Here is a 19662-nt window from a genome sequence, read left to right on the forward strand (position 1 = left end):
GGGGTGTATGGGGATAGATAGATAGATAGATAGATAGATAGATAGATAGATAGAGGGGGTGTAGGGGATAGATAGATAGATAGATAGATAGATAGATAGATAGATAGATAGATAGATAGATAGATAGCGGGAGTGTAGGGGGATGGATAGATAGAGGGGGTGTAGGGGGATAGATAGATAGATAGATAGATAGATAGATAGAGGGGGTGTATGGGGATAGATAGATAGATAGATAGATAGATAGATAGATAGATAGATAGATAGATAGATAGAGGGGGTGTATGGGGATAGATAGAGAGATAGACAGACAGACCCTGGACAACCTGACTGACTTCTGTGGGGCTTTACGTGATGTGACCCAGCCATGTAGGCTTTGTGCTGGGATACAAGCCCCCTCTGATACAAGACACCCTGCCCCGGTTGCACGGCCCTGTTACTGAGGTGGCCGAAAACAGAGAAGCCAGTTAACTACAGCAGCCACAGAGCCAAAGTCTGGCCGCTAAACTCAGTGGGGCTGCTTGGGTGTGAATGGCGAATCCCCACGCAACGGGGAAGCCACCGCCTCTCCGCCAGAGACTATTCCACAGCCTAGCAAGTCTCGCGGCTGCAGAAAAGGCTTTTCATTGTTAGCACGGCTTTCCCAGTTTTCCCTGTGCACAGCTCCCTCCTGGGGGAGGCCCGTCCGGCTGTAGGTGGAGCGTAAGAGCTTTGGCAGGGCTCGGGCTGCACCGGGCCTGTGCCGGGAAAGTCAAGGAGTGTGGCAAATAGCCCTTCCACCCCCTCCCCCATTCTGAAACATCCCCCCTCCCCACCCCCCAGCCTCTCTGACAGCAGCTAAACCTAGCGTGAAATCCTGTTCTGGGAATAGCAGCTGGCAGGGGAGGAGGAGGGCGGATTCTGTGAGCGAGATGGATCCCACACTGAGCGAATAGCGTCTGGCAAGGAAGCACAGCACTCGAGCCAGGGGTAGGGGGGGAAGGCTCAGCAGTGCCCTGGGAGTGGGGGCGACGGGCTGGATGGGAGGCAGGGGGAACGTGGTTGGAGTCTGGACTTGTTCGCTGGGGGCTGGGGAGCACAGCGAGAGTGGCACGGCACCAGGGGGATCCTGGCTTATAGGGAGGGGGTCAGTTCATTTGTTTGAAGCCAACCAGAACGAGGGATGTTTGGAGCCAGAGCTTGCTGTGGGCCCAGCGGATGGGGGAGCCACCGTCACACAAAGCCACTGTACATCGCCAAGGAGAATCGGGGCCAGCTGAGCGCCATCCCCCTTTGTTGGCAGCAATAGGGCGGGGAAATGTCTTGGTTTGGGTCAGCACGTGGCGTTCTGGAGGTGGATCTGAACTCTCCGACTGAGAGGAGACTGGAGGGTCATGGTGGGGAGGGTCTCTGACTCCCATCCTCTCTCCTCACCCTGCCCGCCTAGGTGTAGGCAATAGGCAGACGAGCCAAAGCCGGACTGCCAGATGCTTTTGAACAGGCACCAAAATCTTTGTATTTACTCATTACCACCATTATTGTTAATATTTTTGTATAATTTCCTCTGGAATCTGGCCCTTGACCATACCTTGACCAAGAAATTTGGACCTTGACAAAAAATAATCGATTACCCCCCCATGTCTGTACTGGGAGCCTTTATGCTTGCTCATCCAATCGAAGAAAAGATGTGATACCATGTGCCCCAACTGACCAGTCGCATCAAAGCGACATGGCCCCCGCAGCAAACGCATGGGGACATCCCGCCAGCAGGAATAGGACAGCCTGTGGCCCCGTTTGCAGAGATGCCCAGTGGGTGGATTTCATGGGAGCTGCAAGCACTCAGCACCCAATTCCTTGGCGTGTTGCTCACCGCGAACACGGCCTCAGCAATTATCCAACCATCTCAATAACGGACTCACGCTTGTCCTGTAACACCCTTTAGTAGAGTAGTCCAGAGATCAGTTTGCTAAAGTTAATTGGCAATCAGCTAACTTGAATTAGAACAGGAGCAAGACACTCAATCCTTTGCGCCCGCAAGCAAGACCCTGATTGCACAAGAGGAACGCCACAACAATCACCTCTCTGCCAGCTCCAATTGACAGGACTTTGCAGAGATCAATTACAGAGACACGGTTCCTGATAGGAGTCCTCACCAGCTCCCCGCGGCCTCGGCTGATATTGGCAGCTGAGCTCATTTGTCCCAAAAAAGCCAAGGAGGCAGATTTGTCCTCGCAGGGCCACTGTGCAAATTGGTGGCCTTTGATTCTCCTTATGATGCTGGTAATTGCTCCATGTACATTAAAGTCAATGAAATATTTAATCACAGCGATGACAAGACTGAAATCAAGGGGAGCTAGGCACCTAAATACTTTTAAGGATCTGGACTCAGATTCTCAGCTGGTGTAAATTGGCCACCGCTCCAGAGGAGTTGCTGAGCCAGAACCCCAGCCAGGGTGTATCAGCCTCGTTCCGCTGTGTCCGCACCGATGTACACCAGGTGAGGATCTGGCCCGAGGAGTTTAGGCCCTGAAAATGTTACCTCAGCCTGAGCGGTGCTGGAATCTTCTTCAGCCCCTTCCTCCCCTTGACTATCACAGCTCCTTTCTCAGCCCCCGCCCCAGCTCCCCAGACCCCAGCAAGGACAGAATGCTGCTGCCCCGATCTCAGCCCCCACCCCCCAGCCCAGCTGTCCCCACCCCGATGCTCACACTCCTCCACCTCCCCGCGTTCAAGGCAGGAGCCAACCCAGATTGAAGTGCTCTGTTGGGGGTTTTGCCCCAAGTTTTCGATTTGCCGAAAAGTTTCATTTTCAGTTCTACCCCAAACAGGTCCCTCCCCCCCCCCGACACACTTTTTTCGGAACCGCCGGAGAACTGAAAGAGCCGTTCTCCTGCTGGCCCTAACCAGAACCGCGGCTGACGCCAGCCCATTGGGCATGACCCGCTGCCGACCACAGCACGGCGCCGACTGGCTGCTGTAGAAGGAGCTCGGGAGAAGGGACGCGCACGGAGGACCTCATGCGAAGCCAGGCAGCATGAGCAGGGGGCGCGTGCCCCCTCTGGATTGCAGAGCTGTCCTCTGACCCTGGGCACCAACCCTACAGCGGGTGGGGCGGGGGTCTGATAAGGCACCAAAGTGGCTCAGGGGAACGTCGATACCCAGCTGCTGGAAAATCCCCATCAACCACATTGTATTAATCCCTTCCCTGGGCACGCCCCATTCCCCTTCCCAGTGGCGACATTTTATGTCCCCCTCCTTCAGGCTGCATGGATTATACTCGCATCCCTCACAAGATCTACACCAGGGCGTGACCATCTCTCCCTAACAGAGACAGTATGTGTAGTGGTTAGAGCAGGAGACAGGGACTTGGGACTCCAGGGTTTTGTTCCCAGCTCTGTGTGGGGAGCGGGGTCTAGGGGTTAGAGTGTGGGAGGGGAGCTGGAAGCCAGGACTCCAGGGTTTTGGTCCCAGCTCTGTGTGGAGTGGAGCCAAGAGGTTAGAGCAGGGTTGGGGCTGGGAGGCAGGACTCCTGGGTCGCGCTCTTGTCTCTACCACTGACACCCTACCTGACCTTTGGGGAGTCACTTCCCCCTCACTTCCATGCCTCAGTTTCCCTGGCCGTAGCATGGGCGTAACGGGATTCCTCCACCTTTTGCAAAGCACTTTGTGGCCTTCGCGCCATGCAAAGGGGAAGCATCACTGAGCCCGGGATCATTTGTGGCTCAGAGGAGACCCTGGCCAATCCCCTCCCCCACTAGGAGCAGAGCCAGGAAGAAACAGACCCAGCAAGTCACACAGAGCAAACAACACTGGGGCCGAAATCATCTTTCCGGCCCCTCCCCCGCCCCTCCCCCTGGGGTCCCCGCGCCCATTGCACCTGAAGGACATGGTGAACCACACAGCCATCATCATGAGAGTGACGCGCCGGTACTCGGGAGCAAAGCACTGCAGGAAGTTGCTCCAGACCTGAAGGAGGGAGAGACGGGGCGCGTGAAGGGACCACTCACCGCCACGCCAGCTCTGCTGGGGGATGGGCACAGACGGGGACATGCCCAGCTCCCAGCAGGGGCAGCTGGGGATGGGGGGGCACGATGGAGGAAGAAGACAGAGACGGAGAGAAATACAGCAGCAGATGGGGCGAGCTGATGCATGTGCATTGACAGGGGCCAACAGGGGGGTTGGGATGGGCACAGAGAGGGCTGGGGTGCAGACCCCACCCCCCAGGAATCCCCATTGATTTTGGCAGAGTGGGGGGCGCACTAGGACACTGGTAAGGGACTCCCTACCGCATGAGCCAGGTGCCCAGCCCTTGGAGAACGCTCGGCTGCGGGTTCAAATCCAGCCTGAATCACCCCCTGAGGGGACGGGGACCACATCCAAGTCGCCGTGGGACCAGTGCTCTCGGATCTCTGGGCAGAGGAGCCGAGGGGCAGCGGGGTCGTGACACACACCCGGCCCCGCACTGGGCAAATCCCCTTCACTTTGCAAGGTGTCACTCAGCTTTGACCTCTGACCCCCGAAGAGTTGCCCTGCAAGCCCTGCCAGGCTGTGAGGTTGCCTGGCACGTCCTGATAAAGCTGGTCATCTTGGGGGAGGGAGGACCCCGCTTCCCCCCAGGGCCCAGCACATAGGGCCAAGTGCCTCACATGGCTCTTGGCCGTGCTGGGGGAGTATTCTGGCTGGGTGGAGCCGTCCTCTGGCCTGAATCCAGCCCCGGTGTAGCTCAGACCAGGGGTGGAATTGGCCCCTGAGTTCCTGGGTTTATGACAAGGTCCCGGTCACCCAGGGGCCGGCCCTACCTGCTGCAAGAGGTTCAGGATCCGAACCATCCAGCGCCGGTACCAGGTGCTGGTGTCCAGCTGGATCTCAATCAGCTCGTCCTCCTGCTTAATGGTTTTGATGTGGGTGACCTGTGAGGCGGGAGGGAAGACGAGCACTGCAGGTTACCGGCAGCGTGAGGCAGAATGGGGACATTCCCCTGGCACAGGGTGGGGCCCCACGCCAGGCATGGCAGGATAGGGATAAAGCACAGGCCATGGGAAGCTCAGAGGGCAGAGACGTCAGCCGGTCCGGCCCCTCCAGCATGGGGCCTCGGACCAGCCGAAGACCCATCGCCCCGTGCCAGGGGAACTGGTGCCAGGTTGCACCCCGATCTCTGCCCCTGCTGCCGCAGCAATGCAGACTGGAGAGTCGGGGCCTCACCTCACTGTCCCTGCAGTACTTCTCCTGCCCCCAAACACCCCGTCTCAACCCCCTGCCCCCTCTTCTGCTGCCCCGACAGTCCCCACGTCTCCCCACTCCCCTTTCGCTGGCTCACTGGAAACACTAATCACACCAAATCCAAGTGGAGCACCTCGGGTCTTCTCCCCCACAGCCCCGCTCCTTTCCCTCCACCCCGCACGGCTTTGTGCCTCACATTGGGAATGAATCTCCCCTTCTCACATCCTCCCTTGGTTCCCTCTCACCACCCCGCTCTGCCTTGATGCTGCAGACTCTTCACAGCCCAGCGCCCCCCGCACCTGAGCTGCCATGCCTTGCTTTGCGCCATCTACCGCAGCCGGGCAGCTCCTAGCAGCGGCAAGCACACCTCATCCTAGGGCTCAGATTCTCCCCATTCGAGCCAATCCCGGCCTAGATGTTGGACGCTGGCCCGGCATGCCACGTCACCCTCTAGCAACTGGCCCATATAGAGGATAATGGCCTATTACTGCTACCAACTAACGGAGTTACTCCTTTAGCTCAGGGGGTTGGGGTCTGGATCTGTGCTTTGGTGTGGAAGATGCCAGGTTCCAACCCTGCTGAGGGCCCATGGTGCAGGGCCTGTTATATTTATGGGGCAATAGAAATAATTTCAAACCAAAATAGTGTTAACAACCTCCACACAGGGGGAGCCTATGCCACCAATGGCCCAATAGAGGCAGCTGGCACCATACTACCCTTACAATCCATGTGTGGGTTTTAGACTCTCAACCCCCCCAAGAGTTAGGGAAATGGCCTAGTGGATAGAGCACTGGGCTGGGACTCAGGAGACTCACGTTCTATTCCCGGCTTGCTGGGTGATTTTGGGCAAGTCGCTTCCCCACTCTGTGCCTCAGTTTCCCCAGCTGTGAAATAGAGATAATGATACTGCTCTGCTGATGGAAAGAGCTAGGGATCATCGTCATTATTTACAGGTGGGGAACCCAGGCTCAGGGAGGGAGCGATTTGTCCAAACTGAGCAGCAGAGCCAGGAATAAAACCCAGGTCTCCTGACTCCCAGCCCATAGCCTACTCACGACACCCTCCTCTGTCACCACCAACAAGCATTTTCCCTTGGCTCGCCCCTCTCTCCTCTAGCCTAAAGGTCTCTCCTCTGCCCCAGGGGACCAGAGCGGCCAAGGGGAGCGACTGAGCGGCGCTTACCGAAAACACCCTCTCGGGGTGGCCCTTGGCTCGCATGTTGGTGTCGTGAACCTGCTTCAGCACCATCCAGGCCTCGTCGTGCTTCCCGTTCTGCAAGACAAAAGCCAAGGCCACTACTGACCCAGCTGCCATGCAGCCGTGCAGGGGGCAGGCACCTGGGCTACTGCAACTCAGCCTTCAAGGGGCACCCCACTGCCTGATGCGTCCTGGCTTGAAGGGAGGTCAGCCATGCAGGAGATGCCCCTAAGAATTAGGGTCACCTAGGCCAGCTGTTCTCAACCAGGGGTCTGAAGCCCCCTGGGGGGCCCCCAAGCAGATTTCAGGGGGTCCGCCAAGCAGGGCCGGCATTAGACTCACTACAGCCCGGGTCAGAAAGCTGAAGCCCCCCCAGCTCCGAGCCCTGCCACCTGGGGCCGAAGCCAAAGCCTGAGCAACTTCGCTTCGTGGGGGCCCCCTGTGGCGTGTGGCCCCAGGCCACTGCCCTGCTTGCTACCCCCTAATGCCGGCCCTGGCTTTTATACAGGGGTGCTGGAACAATGTGTACAGTGGGGGTGCTGAGAGCCACTGAGCCAAACTGTAAACCCTGGATATAAGGGAGACCACTTCAAGCCAGGGGGTGCAGCTGCACCCCCAGCTCCCCTCGCCCCAGTGCCTGCGCTTTTATACGCAGTTGGGGCACTGGGGGGCCGTGGAGTTTTTATAGCATGTTGGGGGGGGCCTCAGAAAGAAAAAGGTAGAGAACCCCTGACCGAGGCACCCCACACCTCACCACAGTGCTGGCCCACCTCTCAGACCAGGCCCTGAGCCAGATGTCGCCGCCCTCCAGGTATCATGCCCCACCGCTGCAGCCAGAATGGCCCTTCCTTCCCTGCACCCCCCCTCCAGCCCCACCCCACCTGTGCACGGGGGCATCGCCACGAGTCGCCCAAACAAACAGTATAGCCATGGGACAGCCCCTGCTGCCAGCAGGCTCTAAGCACCATTCCTGTCCCAGGCTGCTAATTTGGTAACAAGTGCTGCGGGACTGACAGGTCCTGGATACAGGAGCCGTCTCTCCATCCCCTGAGTTCATATGGAAGCACCAGCTTTCTGCATTGCCCCCATTCGGGGCAAAGGTGGGGGATTCAGTCCTGGGGCACCTGTTCAGGGCTGAGGCTGATGGATTCATTGCTAGGCCCAGGGCTGTGATCCCCAAAGCCCCGTCTCAGATGGTCTCATCTGACGGCTGCTCCTGGCCCGTCTCTAGTTTCTACTGCAGGAGGTTGGAGCAGAGCTGGAGGCCAGTTCAGCACCTGGTCCCCATACTCCAGAGCCAGCCTGTGCCCCCTTTCTGCCTTAGGTCCGGCTGCATCCCAGCCCAGGGCCCCAGACGCGGACATGCACAGATGAGTCCTTTCTGACTCCCCCCCCCCCCCGCCGATCGAGCTGCACAGACTTTACCTCCAGGAAGAAGCGTGGGCTCTCGGGCATGGTGGTGAGAGCGCCGATGGCGAAGACGGAGGGGAAGGCGCAGACCAGGACAAAGACCCTCCAGCTGTGGAACTGGTATGCAGAGCCCATCTGGAAACTCCAGCCTGGGGAACAGGATGGAGGCATGAGAGAAGAGGAGCGAAAAACAGGAGAGGAGGAGCGGGAAGTGGTAGAACTCAAGATAGCTACATCCAAAGCTGATTGCCGAGAGTCACAAAGGGATCTCCTTGAACGGGGTGACTGAGCAACAAAAGGGCAGATGAAATTCAGTGCGGATACATGCAAAATAAAGCACATTGGACAAACTAATCCCAGCTATACAAACAAAATGACGGGGTCCAAATTAGCCATTGCCACTCACGGGAGAGATCTTGGAGTCATTGTGGATAGTTCTCTGAAAACCTCCGCTCAATGTGCAGCGGCCGTCAATAAAGCGAACAGAATATTAGGAACCATCAGGAAAGGGATAGATAATAAGACAGAAACTATCATCGGGCTGCTATATAATTCCATGGTGCGCCCACACCTTGAATACTGCGGGCAGTTCTGGTCACCCCATCTCAAAAAGACAGATTAGAATTGGAAAAGGTGCAGAGAAAGGCAACAAAAACAATTAGGGGAATAGAATGATTTCCATATGAGGAGAGACTATAAAGCCTGGGTCTGTTCAGCATAGAAAAGAGAGGACTAAGGGGGGATATGAGGGAGGTCTATAAAATCATGAATGGGAGAAAGTGACTAGGGAAGTGTTATTTACCCCTTCACCTGACGCAAGACCTAGGGTTCATCAGATGAAATGAATAGGCAGCAGGTTTAAAACCAACATAAGGAAGTGCTACTTCACACAACACACAGTCAACCCGTGGAACTCGTTGCCAGGGCATGTTGTGAAGGCCAAAACCACAGCCAGGTTCAAACAAGAATGAGATCAGTTCCCGGAGGATAAGTCCAGCAATGGCTGTTAGCCACGATGGTCAGGGACCAACCCCATGCTCAGGGTGTCCCTAAACCTCCGATTGCCAGAAGCATCTGGCACTGGCCATCGTCAGAAACAGGACACTGGGCTAGATGGGCCACTGGTCTGGGCCAGTGTGACCATTCTTAAGTTCTTTGGTTCTTAAGTGGAGGAGCATGGGGGGAGATTTCCACCCAGTCAGCAGCAGCTGCATCTTCATCTCCACTCCTGCCCCCTTCCTCCCTCCTCCACCTCCTTAGGGCTTCCCTGCCTACCCCCATTAAGCAGCAGCACCCCCCCCTTCCTGCACAGCGCCCTCGCCAGCATGACCCCGATTCCCCCACCCAAGCCGGCTCCCATCCCGTGGGCGTGGTCAGGAACTGGAAGAGTGTGGGAGGAGGGGAGGAGCTTGGGTCCCAGTGGCTGGCAGGCAGTGACTGACACCCCTGGAGCAGTCCAGACCCTGGCGCTCAGGGGGTTAAATGCCACCCCAGACCGCCTGCTGCCCCAACACGCCCCCTTGGCGAGGGAATTTCTTTCCCTTGCAATCAGTTCAGCCTAGTGCACATAACAAAGCCCCTGGTCCCACGCACAGGAGCCCTGGATGCTGTTAGCATCCACATCCCAGCCAGGGTACGTCTCAGAGTCAGCTTCGGGGCCAGTGCCCCCTAAACACATGCCCTCTGCTCCTGTATGACCAATGTGGCCTGGCCCAGAGCAGGTGCAAGAGGGGAGTTCAGCCCCACCAGATGTCTCTGCTGAGGCTGCCAGCCTGGGGGTGTGAATGGCTGGGATGGCAAAACACAACCCATGCAGACAGCTAGACGGTGACAACTGGTGTGAACCAGAGTGGCAGGGGCTACAGAGCTAAAGCTGGTCCAAAAAATGTGGGGTTTCCCCCCTGGAAAATTTTGATTTTTCAGCAGAAATTTGAATACCAAAAGATTTCGATTCAGAAATGCCACTCTGGTGCCTCATGGGAGCTGTAGTTCGGGTGCCTTGTTCTCTATAGGCCAGGCTGCCTGACTGGACTACCTGTCCCATGATGTACCACAGTCTCCCCCCGACTTGGAAAGGGGAGGTGGTGCATCTTCAGAAGCCCTAGCCATGGTGCATCATGGGAGATGGAGTCCAGCTCAGGAGTCCAGCACATAAAGGAAAATGGGGGACAGGAGGCACCCAAACTACAACTCCCATGATGCACCATGGTGCATTTCTAAATCAAAATGTTTCCACTTTGAGGCACTACAGGATTTTCTGAGGGAAGCAGACACTTCTTGCAAAAAAAAAAAATCATTTAGTAAAAAAGCAATTTTTTTGGCAGAAAACAGTTTGGATGGAAAATTTTCAGCCATTCCTATCCATTGCCCATTACTACCACCCCCCCGACCCACCCATTCTTTAACACAATCTTTGCTGGAGCAAGAGGGGAGAAACAATGGTGGCTTTCCCAGCACAAGGGGGACGGGAGCACCAGTTGTCCCCCTTTTCTCTTACCATAGTGAGGGATGATGGCCCAAGCCATGGCTGATGCATAGATGCCCCCAATCATCCAGAACATGCAGAGCCAGCTCAGGTGCTCGCCTCGCTTCTCCTGAGCTAGGAACTCCGAGAAGTAGGAGAAGACAATGGGGATTGAGCCCCCGATGCTGGGAAAGGGAGGAAGAAGACATGGATCAGAACAACTTCCAGTAGGAGAGAGCCTGCAAGGGCTGGCGATCCTCATGCTTCAGGGCATAAACTCATTGCCAACTGGGAGAGGGGGGTCAGGAAGGACTCGTCTGCACCCTACTGCGAGGTGCCGAGGTTTTAACACCGTCCTCTGAAGCCAGGAAAGCAGACCTGATGCACCATCAGCCTGATCCAAAATAGCAGCAGGTATTGGAGGATACAAAGTTCGATAGGCAACAGGTGGAGCAGGTCATATACCTGGGCTAGATGAATTATGTGTTTGCTTAGGGCGGAGCGGTGTGGGGAAAAGAGATCCCAGACTGGAGGAATTCCCCATTACAGGCTCTTGTTCTACATCCATTGCAGAGACACCAGGCTGGCCAGATTCCGGCACTGGGTCTGGACGTTTCATTCCACAGCATTGGTTTTCTCAGCCACGGGGAAGCCTGCTCTTAATTACCTTAATTACCAGCAGATTTCTGCTGGCAGATTCCAGGCGGTGCTCCCCAAGAAGGGGAATTCAGAGGTGCACGCGGCATTAGCATCTCAATTCATTATGGCACCTGCTTTCCTGCCCAGATGTGGGAGCTAGCTTGATCAGCAAAGTGGCAACTTAGTTTATAAACCCATTGGGAGAAGAGAGTTTAGGGTTTAGAGGAGGGGGAAGGGAGACAGGCTTTCTGGGTCCTATTTCTGGACCTGCTACTGATTTCCTGGGTGACCTTGGACAAGTCACTTCAAGTCGCACCTTCCATATCAGTGGCCACCTTTGATCTCCCAGCTAGGCTCCTCCATCACCGTGAGCAGCGGGAATTCAAAGTGGGACCCTAACAGGGGACAGAGCCCCCTGGCTGAGCTGGTAGTTGCTGTGCTAAGATTGTCAGACAAAGGAGAGGGAGTGAGAATCTGGGCAGGATGTCCAAGGTGGAGCAGATGGAAAAGTATTACAGAATTTCCAGGGACATTTCCATTCCAGATCAAACCATTGGTCCATACAGTCTGGTATCCCCACCTCCTACCATCTCAGATCAAACCACTCATCTATACAGTCTGGTATCCCCACCTCAGGTCAAACCATTGGTCCACATAGTCTGGTATCCCCACCTCCTACCACCTCAGATCAGACCTTACTGGCATCCCGCCAGCTCCCACCCATTTGACCACTGGTCCATCTCTGCCAGTTTCCCTCCTTCTGCCATAACATATCCAGCCTCTGGCCCATCTGCTATGGCCTCCCAACTGCCTCTCAGGTAGCAGCTCTGACTGCAGGTCTACCTAGCTCCCTCTCTTCGGATACCACCACTCACCCAGCACCCCAGACTAGACCATCCAGCTTCTGACCTGGCCCAGAGGAGACCTCAGTGGCTCTAAAAGCTCCAGGGAATGGGTTTTCCACTCCGCCTAAAAACATGGTGCACAGAGACTGGAAATGGCTCAGGATCAGTTTCGATCCACCAGCCATGACGCGGTCAGAGGTGGACCTTCCCCTTGGCCCCCTCGGGGACCGGATCCCATCTGAGGGCGTGAACACGCCACCCTCCTGGCAGAGCATCCAGGACGAGCGGGCTGGCTCCTGCCAGGCCTCCCTTACCCCACTCCGGAGAGCAGCCTGCAGAAGAGGAAGGTGCCGTAACCTTGCACGAAAGAGGAGAAGAAGGCGAAGACACTGTTGACCGAGAGGGAGATGAGGAGGCACTGCTTCCGGCCAATCCGATCCGCCAGGCCGCCCCACAGGAACGCTCCCACCATCATGCCCAGGTAGACGATGAGGCCTGGAGGGACACAGCAAACAGAGTGGCACCTGTCAGCAGTAATGCACAGGCCTAGAGCGCCCCCCACCCATACCCAGGCTGCAGTGCTCCCTCGAGGCTCAGCAGAGCACGTCCAGGCAGGGGCTGTGCGGCCGCCAACACCAAGCAGCAGGCGCTGGGGTGGAGCGCGGCAGGCGGCTAGGGCAACAGCTTCTAGGAGGCAGGCAGTGACAACGAGGGGAAGAAGAGTCAGGACTCCTGGGTTCTCAACCCCATGCTCTAAGCATTAGACCCCATGCTTCTCCCAGAGCTGGGGAGAAAACCCAGGAGTCCGGAGGCCCAGCCTCCCTGCTCTAACCACGAGACCCCACTCCCCTCCCAGAGCAGGGGAGAGAACCCAGCAGTCCTGCCACCCATGCTGTGTCTGAACCCCAAACCCAAGGAATTAGGAGCTCATAGGAGATGAAGATCCCTCTTTCCCATAGCAGGCAGCCCATCACTCTTCTGGATGGTGGCTCTGTGTGGTTCCCAGTGCCCCCACCCCCACCCGCCGCTCCAGCAAAGGCTGTGATCTCCCAAGTTGTCCCAGCAACCCGTGGCTAATTTCTTGCTGCACTTCTCTGCCGCTGGGGGATGGGGGCGCGAGGGGAGCCCTGCTCGCTGCCCCGGTTAACGGGACTGGCATGAGGGGCAGCCCTGGGCCACACGGGGCTCCCTCCAACCCACTGTGGGGCACTGAGAGCCAGGCAGTCAGGAGGCTGCTGTAGCTGGGAGCAGGGCAGGGCAGGAGATGGGAAGGGAGGAAAGGGGGAAATGGGGAGCGATGTGCTACGGGGTACAGCTGAGCTGGGGGGGCAGAGCCTGGGGGGAAATAGGGGGCGCAGAGGGGACTGTGTCATGCTGCAGAACTGAACAGGGGGGTCGGGCACAAGGGGGCAATGGGGGAGCAGAGGACACAGTGTCACACTTCAGGGCTGAGATGAGTGGGGGGGCGGGGTTGAGTGCAGATGGAGATGGCGGGGAGGTTCCTGTGATGCTGCCAGGCTGAGTTGGGGGGCAGAGCATGGGGCAGATAAGGGTGCCGGGGGGACCATGTCAGGCTGCAGGGCTGAGCTCAGGGGGAGCTTGGAGGGAGCAGGGGGGACAGTGTCACGCTGCAGGGTTGAGTTGGGGGGCAGAGCACACGGGTGCAAGGGGGTGTCCCTGTAATGTTGCAGGGTAGGGGTGAGCACAGGGGAAGACGGGGCACGGGGTGGGGAGGAGTTGTGTCGCAGTGCGGCTCTGAGCCGCCGAAGTACAGAGGGGAAACGAATCCCTTCACCCCCAGCCTCCGATCCTGACGTGGCGGGGGGGGGCGGGGACTCCGAAGCGGCATGTTCACACCCCAGCGACCAGCAGCTGTCGACCTGTGTGATTAGCACGATCCTGATCCCTCATCCCGGGGATTTCACGGCCCATCGGGCAGCTAAAGCCGAGAGGGCTAACTCGGCCCCCGCAGCGGCCCGGGCTTGTCGGCCTAGCCCGGGGGGAGAGAAACATCCTCCCGCCTCCGCAGGCCAGACCCTCATCGGCGTCATGCCCAGCTCCTCTCCCCGCGAGCGGCCTGAGGCGAGGACGAACCCGCCTCCCCCCATGCTGAGTCACTCCTCCCTGGCGGCTGGCAGGCTCTCCCGGCCCCACACCGCTGTGCCCTTCACGTCACTTTCAGGAGATGCCACGGCTGCCCCACAGCAGGGGATCTCGCCTTGCACAGTCAATTCAGGGGACGCTGCCCAAGGCGGACACGTGGCAAGCACGGGCGGCTGCTGCTTGCCAGATCGCTGCCCATGGTGAGCCAGAGCCCAGATTCTCCCTCCAGTGACGTGCCCCTCAGTTCTCTCAGCCTGGAATCACTCACACCCCCACCAGGCAGCTACTCCCAGGATTTAACTTCTAATGAAATTCAAGCAATTTTTTTTACGTTCCCAACCGATGCAGCAGGCCCAGAGGCGCCGGGGCTATGAACTGCCAAGCCTAGAGGCGCCAGCCCTGGCCCAAATTAAGCACTGGCTGCTCCTGTGGAACAAGCCACCTATCAGGTGGCAGGCAGGGCTGAAGGCAACCAGGCGGCACCCAGACAGCGGGCTGAAGGCAACCTACGGAGTCTGCATGGGCTCCTGGGGAGGTCGCTGGCCTGCGTCCTATTCCTGGTCTGCTGCTGACCTGCTGGGTGACTTTCGCCAAGTCAATTCCCCAATGCAAGGGCACAAGGGCAAAACCAATTTTCCAGCCACAAAATGCATTCTCCAAGCCCCACGGGACAGTCAGTGTTAATTGTCTTGTATCACGGCAGCGACTGGGAGCCCCAGTCATGGGCCAGGGCCCTATGGTGGGAGGTGCTGTACAAACCCAGAACAAAGAGACAGTCGCTGCCCCCAAAGAGCTTGCACTCTAAGTATAAGCAAGAGACACCAGATGGAGGCAAAACAATGAGGTAACTTTGAGCTTGTGACTATTAGCAATAAATCACTCAAGCCGGTGTAACAACTTTACAATGTCTGAATTCCAGGCTACCGCCATGAAACCATCCCCGAAACATGAAAAAACCAGAGAGCATCACCAAGGCAGGTGGCAGGCGGGGTCATCAGGACTGGGATGTAGTGGGTTGGGGACTGTATTGGAGAAAGATGGACTCAGAAAGAGACTTAAAGGCCATAGTGGAGAACCAGCTGCAAGATGGTGGTTACAAGAGAAAATGCAATCCTTGGATGGATAATCTGGAGAATACTCAGCAGATGCAGAGACATGTTATCACCATTGTATACGGCATTAGTGAGACCATCAGCCAATACTAGCCCTGGGGAAAATTTTCCGTCTGAAATCGTTTCAGGATCAAAAAAATCTGCATTTTTTCGTCAACCAAACATTTTTGTGAATTTGTGTCAAATTCATTGAATTGTTCCAATCAACCCTGCCCCCCAAAAAAATCCCCCCAAATTTTGAAATGTTTCATTTCCACATTTTTGAAGCAAAACTTTTCAATTTTTCAATTCAAAACGGTTTTCCATTTCAAGTTTTACTTCAATTTTAGCTTTTTTAAAAAAAGGTTAAAGAACTCAAAACCCACCCAAAATGAGTTGAACGGATCATTTCATTCGAAAAAATAATCTGAAAAATTTTCATTCTGGGGCAACCTGACACTGTTCCCTGCCCCCTTCCCAATTTTTTCAGTTTCAGACACTGCAGATCAGTTCTTTGCACAGAGCTGCTGGATACTGGGGCCAGTCCTGGTGTCCACACTTCAACAAGGATGTTGATAAATTGGAAAGGGTTTGGAAGAAAGCTACAAGAATGATCTGAGGCCTGGAAAACCTGTTTCACAGCAAGAGTGTCAAGACACTGTAGCTATACTGACCTAATCCCCAATGTAGACACATCTAGGGTGACGGATGAATGCTTCCATCAACCGAGCTACCATTGCTCAAGGAGGTGGTGTTCCTACACCAGTGGAAAAACCCCTTCCATTGCTTCAGGTCTACACTATGGGGTTATGCCAACAGAGCCTGGCACTGTAGCTGTGCCAGGATAGTCCCCATAGTGTAGACGTGGCCTGAAGCTAGATAAATGCAGACTAGAAATAAGGTGCAAATTTTTCAACAGTGGGGGGGATGAATCCCGGGAACACCGCATATAGGGATGTGGGGGATTCTCCATCACTTGGGTCTTTACATGCATAGACTCCAAGGCCAGAAGGGACCACTGTGATCATCTAGTCTGACCTCCTGGATAAAACCTGCCAGAGAATTGCTCCAAAATAATTCCTAGAGCAGATCTTGTAGAAAAACATCTCATCCGGATTTAAAAATGGCCTGTGATGGAGAATCCACCACAACCTTGGATGAGTTGTTCCAAGGGTTAATTACTCTGCGTGTTAAAAACATTCACCTTATTTCCAGTCTGAATTTGTCTAGCTTTAGCTTCCAGCCATTGGCTCATGTTAGACCTTCCTCTGTCAGACTGAAGAGCCCATTATCAAGTATTTGTTCCCCACTTAGGTGCCTATAGACTGTGATCAACTCACCCCTTAACGGTCTCTTTGTTAAGCTAAATAGATTCAGCTCATTGAGCCTATCACTACAAGCCAGGTTTTCTAATCTTTTAAATCACTCTTGTGGCTCTTCTCTGAACCCTCTCTGAGCTACCAACATCCTTCCAGATTGGCCATCTCTTTCTCAGAGACACATTCTAGCTCAACCAGAAGTTACGGGCTCCATGCAGGAATTGCTCGGGGAGGTTCTCCAGGCTGTGCTATTCAGGAGGGCAGACGAGATGATCAGAACGGCCCCTTCTCGCCTGATAATTGACACATTCAACAGAACTGACCCAGTCTGAACTCCCTGACCTTTCCAGAGGAGCTTTCATTTCAAAAGGAAACCCAAAGCTATGGCCCCAACCCGGCAATCGATCCACGCAGGCAGGTCTGAGGATGGGTCTGTCCGGGCTCACGGATTGGATTGCAGGACCAGTCACCCTTGCAATAGAGTGACAACGGAAAGACTCCTGCAACCCCAGGACTCCCGTTTTACACCAGTGTATTCATGGGGAGAATGAGGCTGCTGCTCTTTGGACCAAACCGGTGTCAGGACGTAGAGCAGGCGATCTCAATGTCTGCAGACACCAGAGGGATCAGTACTAGCTCGAGCTGTCCACATCCCACATCCCTTCACCCTAATCCTGTTCCTGAGAATCAGTGGGAAACCTGTACAAAGCTTGCCAACTTCAGCACAGGCACCCATGCCCTACCCTAAAGATCACGCCTTAGAACAGCATCTGTGATGTCTTGATCCTTCTCCAGCCCACACAGCAGCTGGTGGCTCCAGCTGGAAGACTGGGTCCCCAAGGGGACTGCACTGGCCCAGAACGTGAACCCTGTAGGGCAGGCTTAGAGCATGGCCATGACGGGCTGTATTCAGGGAACGCTCACCCCAATGCCTATCCTAGTTGCGTGTATAGGAGGCGCTGGTCTCCAGGCTGGTCAATCCAGCCCTTTCCCCAATGCTGAATCCACTTAAAACACGGAGAAAATTGCCCAACGAGAAATCATAAACCAGCCTTGACGAGGAGACAAAGTCCAGATGGGGTCCTGGGCTGGAAGAACTGGCTTATTGGCGGGGTGGGAAGCCAGCCACCACAGCAAAGTAGTGGAGTGCCGGGAGGCAGAGCACATGCAGAGGAGAAGCAGCTATTTTTATCCTGCCTTTCATTTCGATTTGAGCTGCAGTCACAGGGCCATGCATCAGCATGATACAAGGTGACAGGCCCCATGGAAGAGCAAAGAGCCACAACGATTTTCTTCTGGACAGATTGGGGGGGATTCAGGGCAGGGGGCATATGGGGCAAGGGGGCATCTGCATTTCCAAATGGAGCCAGGAAGAACCGTATGCCTCCAGCGATTGAGTACAGCTGGCAGGAGCCAAGCAGCTTTGGGACCAGGGAGCCTGATTAATAGTCATGCCCTTCCCACACTTGGGGCAGGGAGGTAAGAGAGCTCCTAAGCCCCCTTATGTCCCCCCCCCTCCATATTCTGGGTCATGCAAGCTTCTGTCCAACCCCTGGTGTAAATTACAGGCAGCCTTGGGGCTGCTCTAACTCACATTCTGTTTCCCATAGGAATCAAAAGGATACCCATAATGCTGTGCTCTCTAGCCACACCCCTAATCCACCCCCATGCCAGGGGGCTGGGAACAGGGCAGGTGCAAGGCCCATATGCCAGCTCTGCACCAGCTGGGGAGGCCTCCGCAAGGGGGTGGGATCCTCAGAGGGCTGTTTCCACCCCCTTTGTGCTGCCGGAGCGTGACTAGGGGTATGTCTATGCAGCAGAGGCGTGAGCTTTGATCTAGCTGGCTCGGGTACCAATAGCAGTGAAGCTGCAGAAACACAGGGTACAGCCTAGGCTAGCCATCCGAGCAAGGAGCCAGGGTACTGGAGTGGGCTTGAACCGAAGGCCATGCTGCTGTGGTTGCACAGCTATTGGTACTCAGGCTGGCTAGATGGAAGCTAGCTCAGACCACACCCCATGATTGCAGCACAGACGTACAGTACCCTGAGAATCAGGGCCAGAGACATTAGAGATGGAACGACCTGGCAGAACCTCGAGGCTGGTGCAGGATTGTTCCGTAGGGGCATTTTCCAGCAGATTGTCCAGTCTGCTCCCACCCTCCCACTTATTCCAGCCAGAAACTTTCCTCCACCCAGGCGCCATGCCATTGAACTCAAGGCTGGGGGGGTCACACAAGGAGAGCAGAGATTGCCCTTCCATTCAACCCTAATGGAAAAGGTTGAGCTTGTCTGCTCGGGCTTGGTTTGTTTCCTTCAGGAGCAGCCTTTGGTGCCCATGATGCAGGGATGTTGATTCGCTGCAAGCTCTCGGCTCTGTGCCCCAGGAGCAAATCTCCCATCTTAGATTGTTAGCCCTTTGCGGTAGGGCTCAGCTCTTTGTTATGTACCTGTACAGTGCCCCGTATGGGGGGGGTGTGAAGTGTCCCAGGCCACAGCCCGTACAGCACCCCACACAATAGGGATCCATGATTGTGGCTCCTAGATGTTACCACAATATAAACAGTAAATAATCAAACGGCTGGCACAGGGGATGGGACATGGGGACTGTCCCCTCTCAGCCACCCCTTTCCTCCAGCAGCAGGATCCAGAGATGGCACAGCGGGGGGCCTTCTCTCCGCTCCCCATTGCTGCATCCCACTCATGTCCCATCTGGTTCCTCCACCACTGGCCCTGGAGTCTGTCCACCCCACTTGCTGCTTGGAAGCAGTGTATTGCTCCCAGCTGCCAGATCCACCTGGAAGTCTCCAGGCTGATGAGACCCAGCTCCCACTGCAGAATACACACGCCAGCCAGAGCAGGGCTCATGAGGCCCATCTCCCTCTTCATGCCAGGGAAACCCAGCTGCATTGCCCTGCATAGGATTCAAAGTGAACATGACCTGTGCTGATCCTCTACCATATCCTCCAAGAAGCTTGCAATACGGCCACATGCCCCGCCCAGTGTGCAAGGCTCCACCGACTGCCCCCTTGCTTCACAGGTTCCCCCGGGGCTCAGTCCGTGGCAGCCCCCGTGCTCAGTAGGTTGACCTGCCGCGGGATCCCCACGGCCCTGCATGCTGCACTGAGCACTGACACGGGAGGCAAGAAACCCCCACTCTGGTTTCCAACGGCTGCCTGGCGCCGCCTCCACAATGGAGTCCTGGAGGATCCAAACCAGGAGCAGCCAAGGGCTGAACAGGCAGATTCTTCCTTCTCGCCCCCTGGCTCCTCCACCAGTCCAGCTCCAAACTCCCGCACATCCTGGTTTACTGCTGAGAAGTGCCGGGGCTCCCCTCTCTCCAGCTCCGTTTCCTCTGACCCTTCCATTCAAGCCCGTGGAGCCTTTAAGCGCAAGGCAGCT

The 19662-nt window shown here is 55.9% G+C and overlaps 1 protein-coding gene across 1 annotated transcript in view; it reads right to left on the reverse strand.

Annotated features, from left to right (window-relative positions):
* SV2A (synaptic vesicle glycoprotein 2A) overlaps positions 1–19662 on the reverse strand; it is a 43017-nt gene that overhangs the window by 15568 nt on the left and 7787 nt on the right. Inside the window, exons 2-7 of the mRNA XM_077841226.1 lie at positions 12066–12246; positions 10301–10452; positions 7819–7952; positions 6379–6468; positions 4776–4886; positions 3854–3942 (exon numbers count right to left, since the gene is read on the reverse strand). Of these exons, the coding sequence (XP_077697352.1) occupies positions 3854–3942; positions 4776–4886; positions 6379–6468; positions 7819–7952; positions 10301–10452; positions 12066–12246 (757 nt within the window). The remainder of the gene's footprint in view (positions 1–3853; positions 3943–4775; positions 4887–6378; positions 6469–7818; positions 7953–10300; positions 10453–12065; positions 12247–19662) is intronic.

Source organism: Eretmochelys imbricata, chromosome 24 (genome assembly GCF_965152235.1).
Source record: "Eretmochelys imbricata isolate rEreImb1 chromosome 24, rEreImb1.hap1, whole genome shotgun sequence".
NCBI classification, from domain to species: domain Eukaryota; kingdom Metazoa; phylum Chordata; order Testudines; family Cheloniidae; genus Eretmochelys; species Eretmochelys imbricata.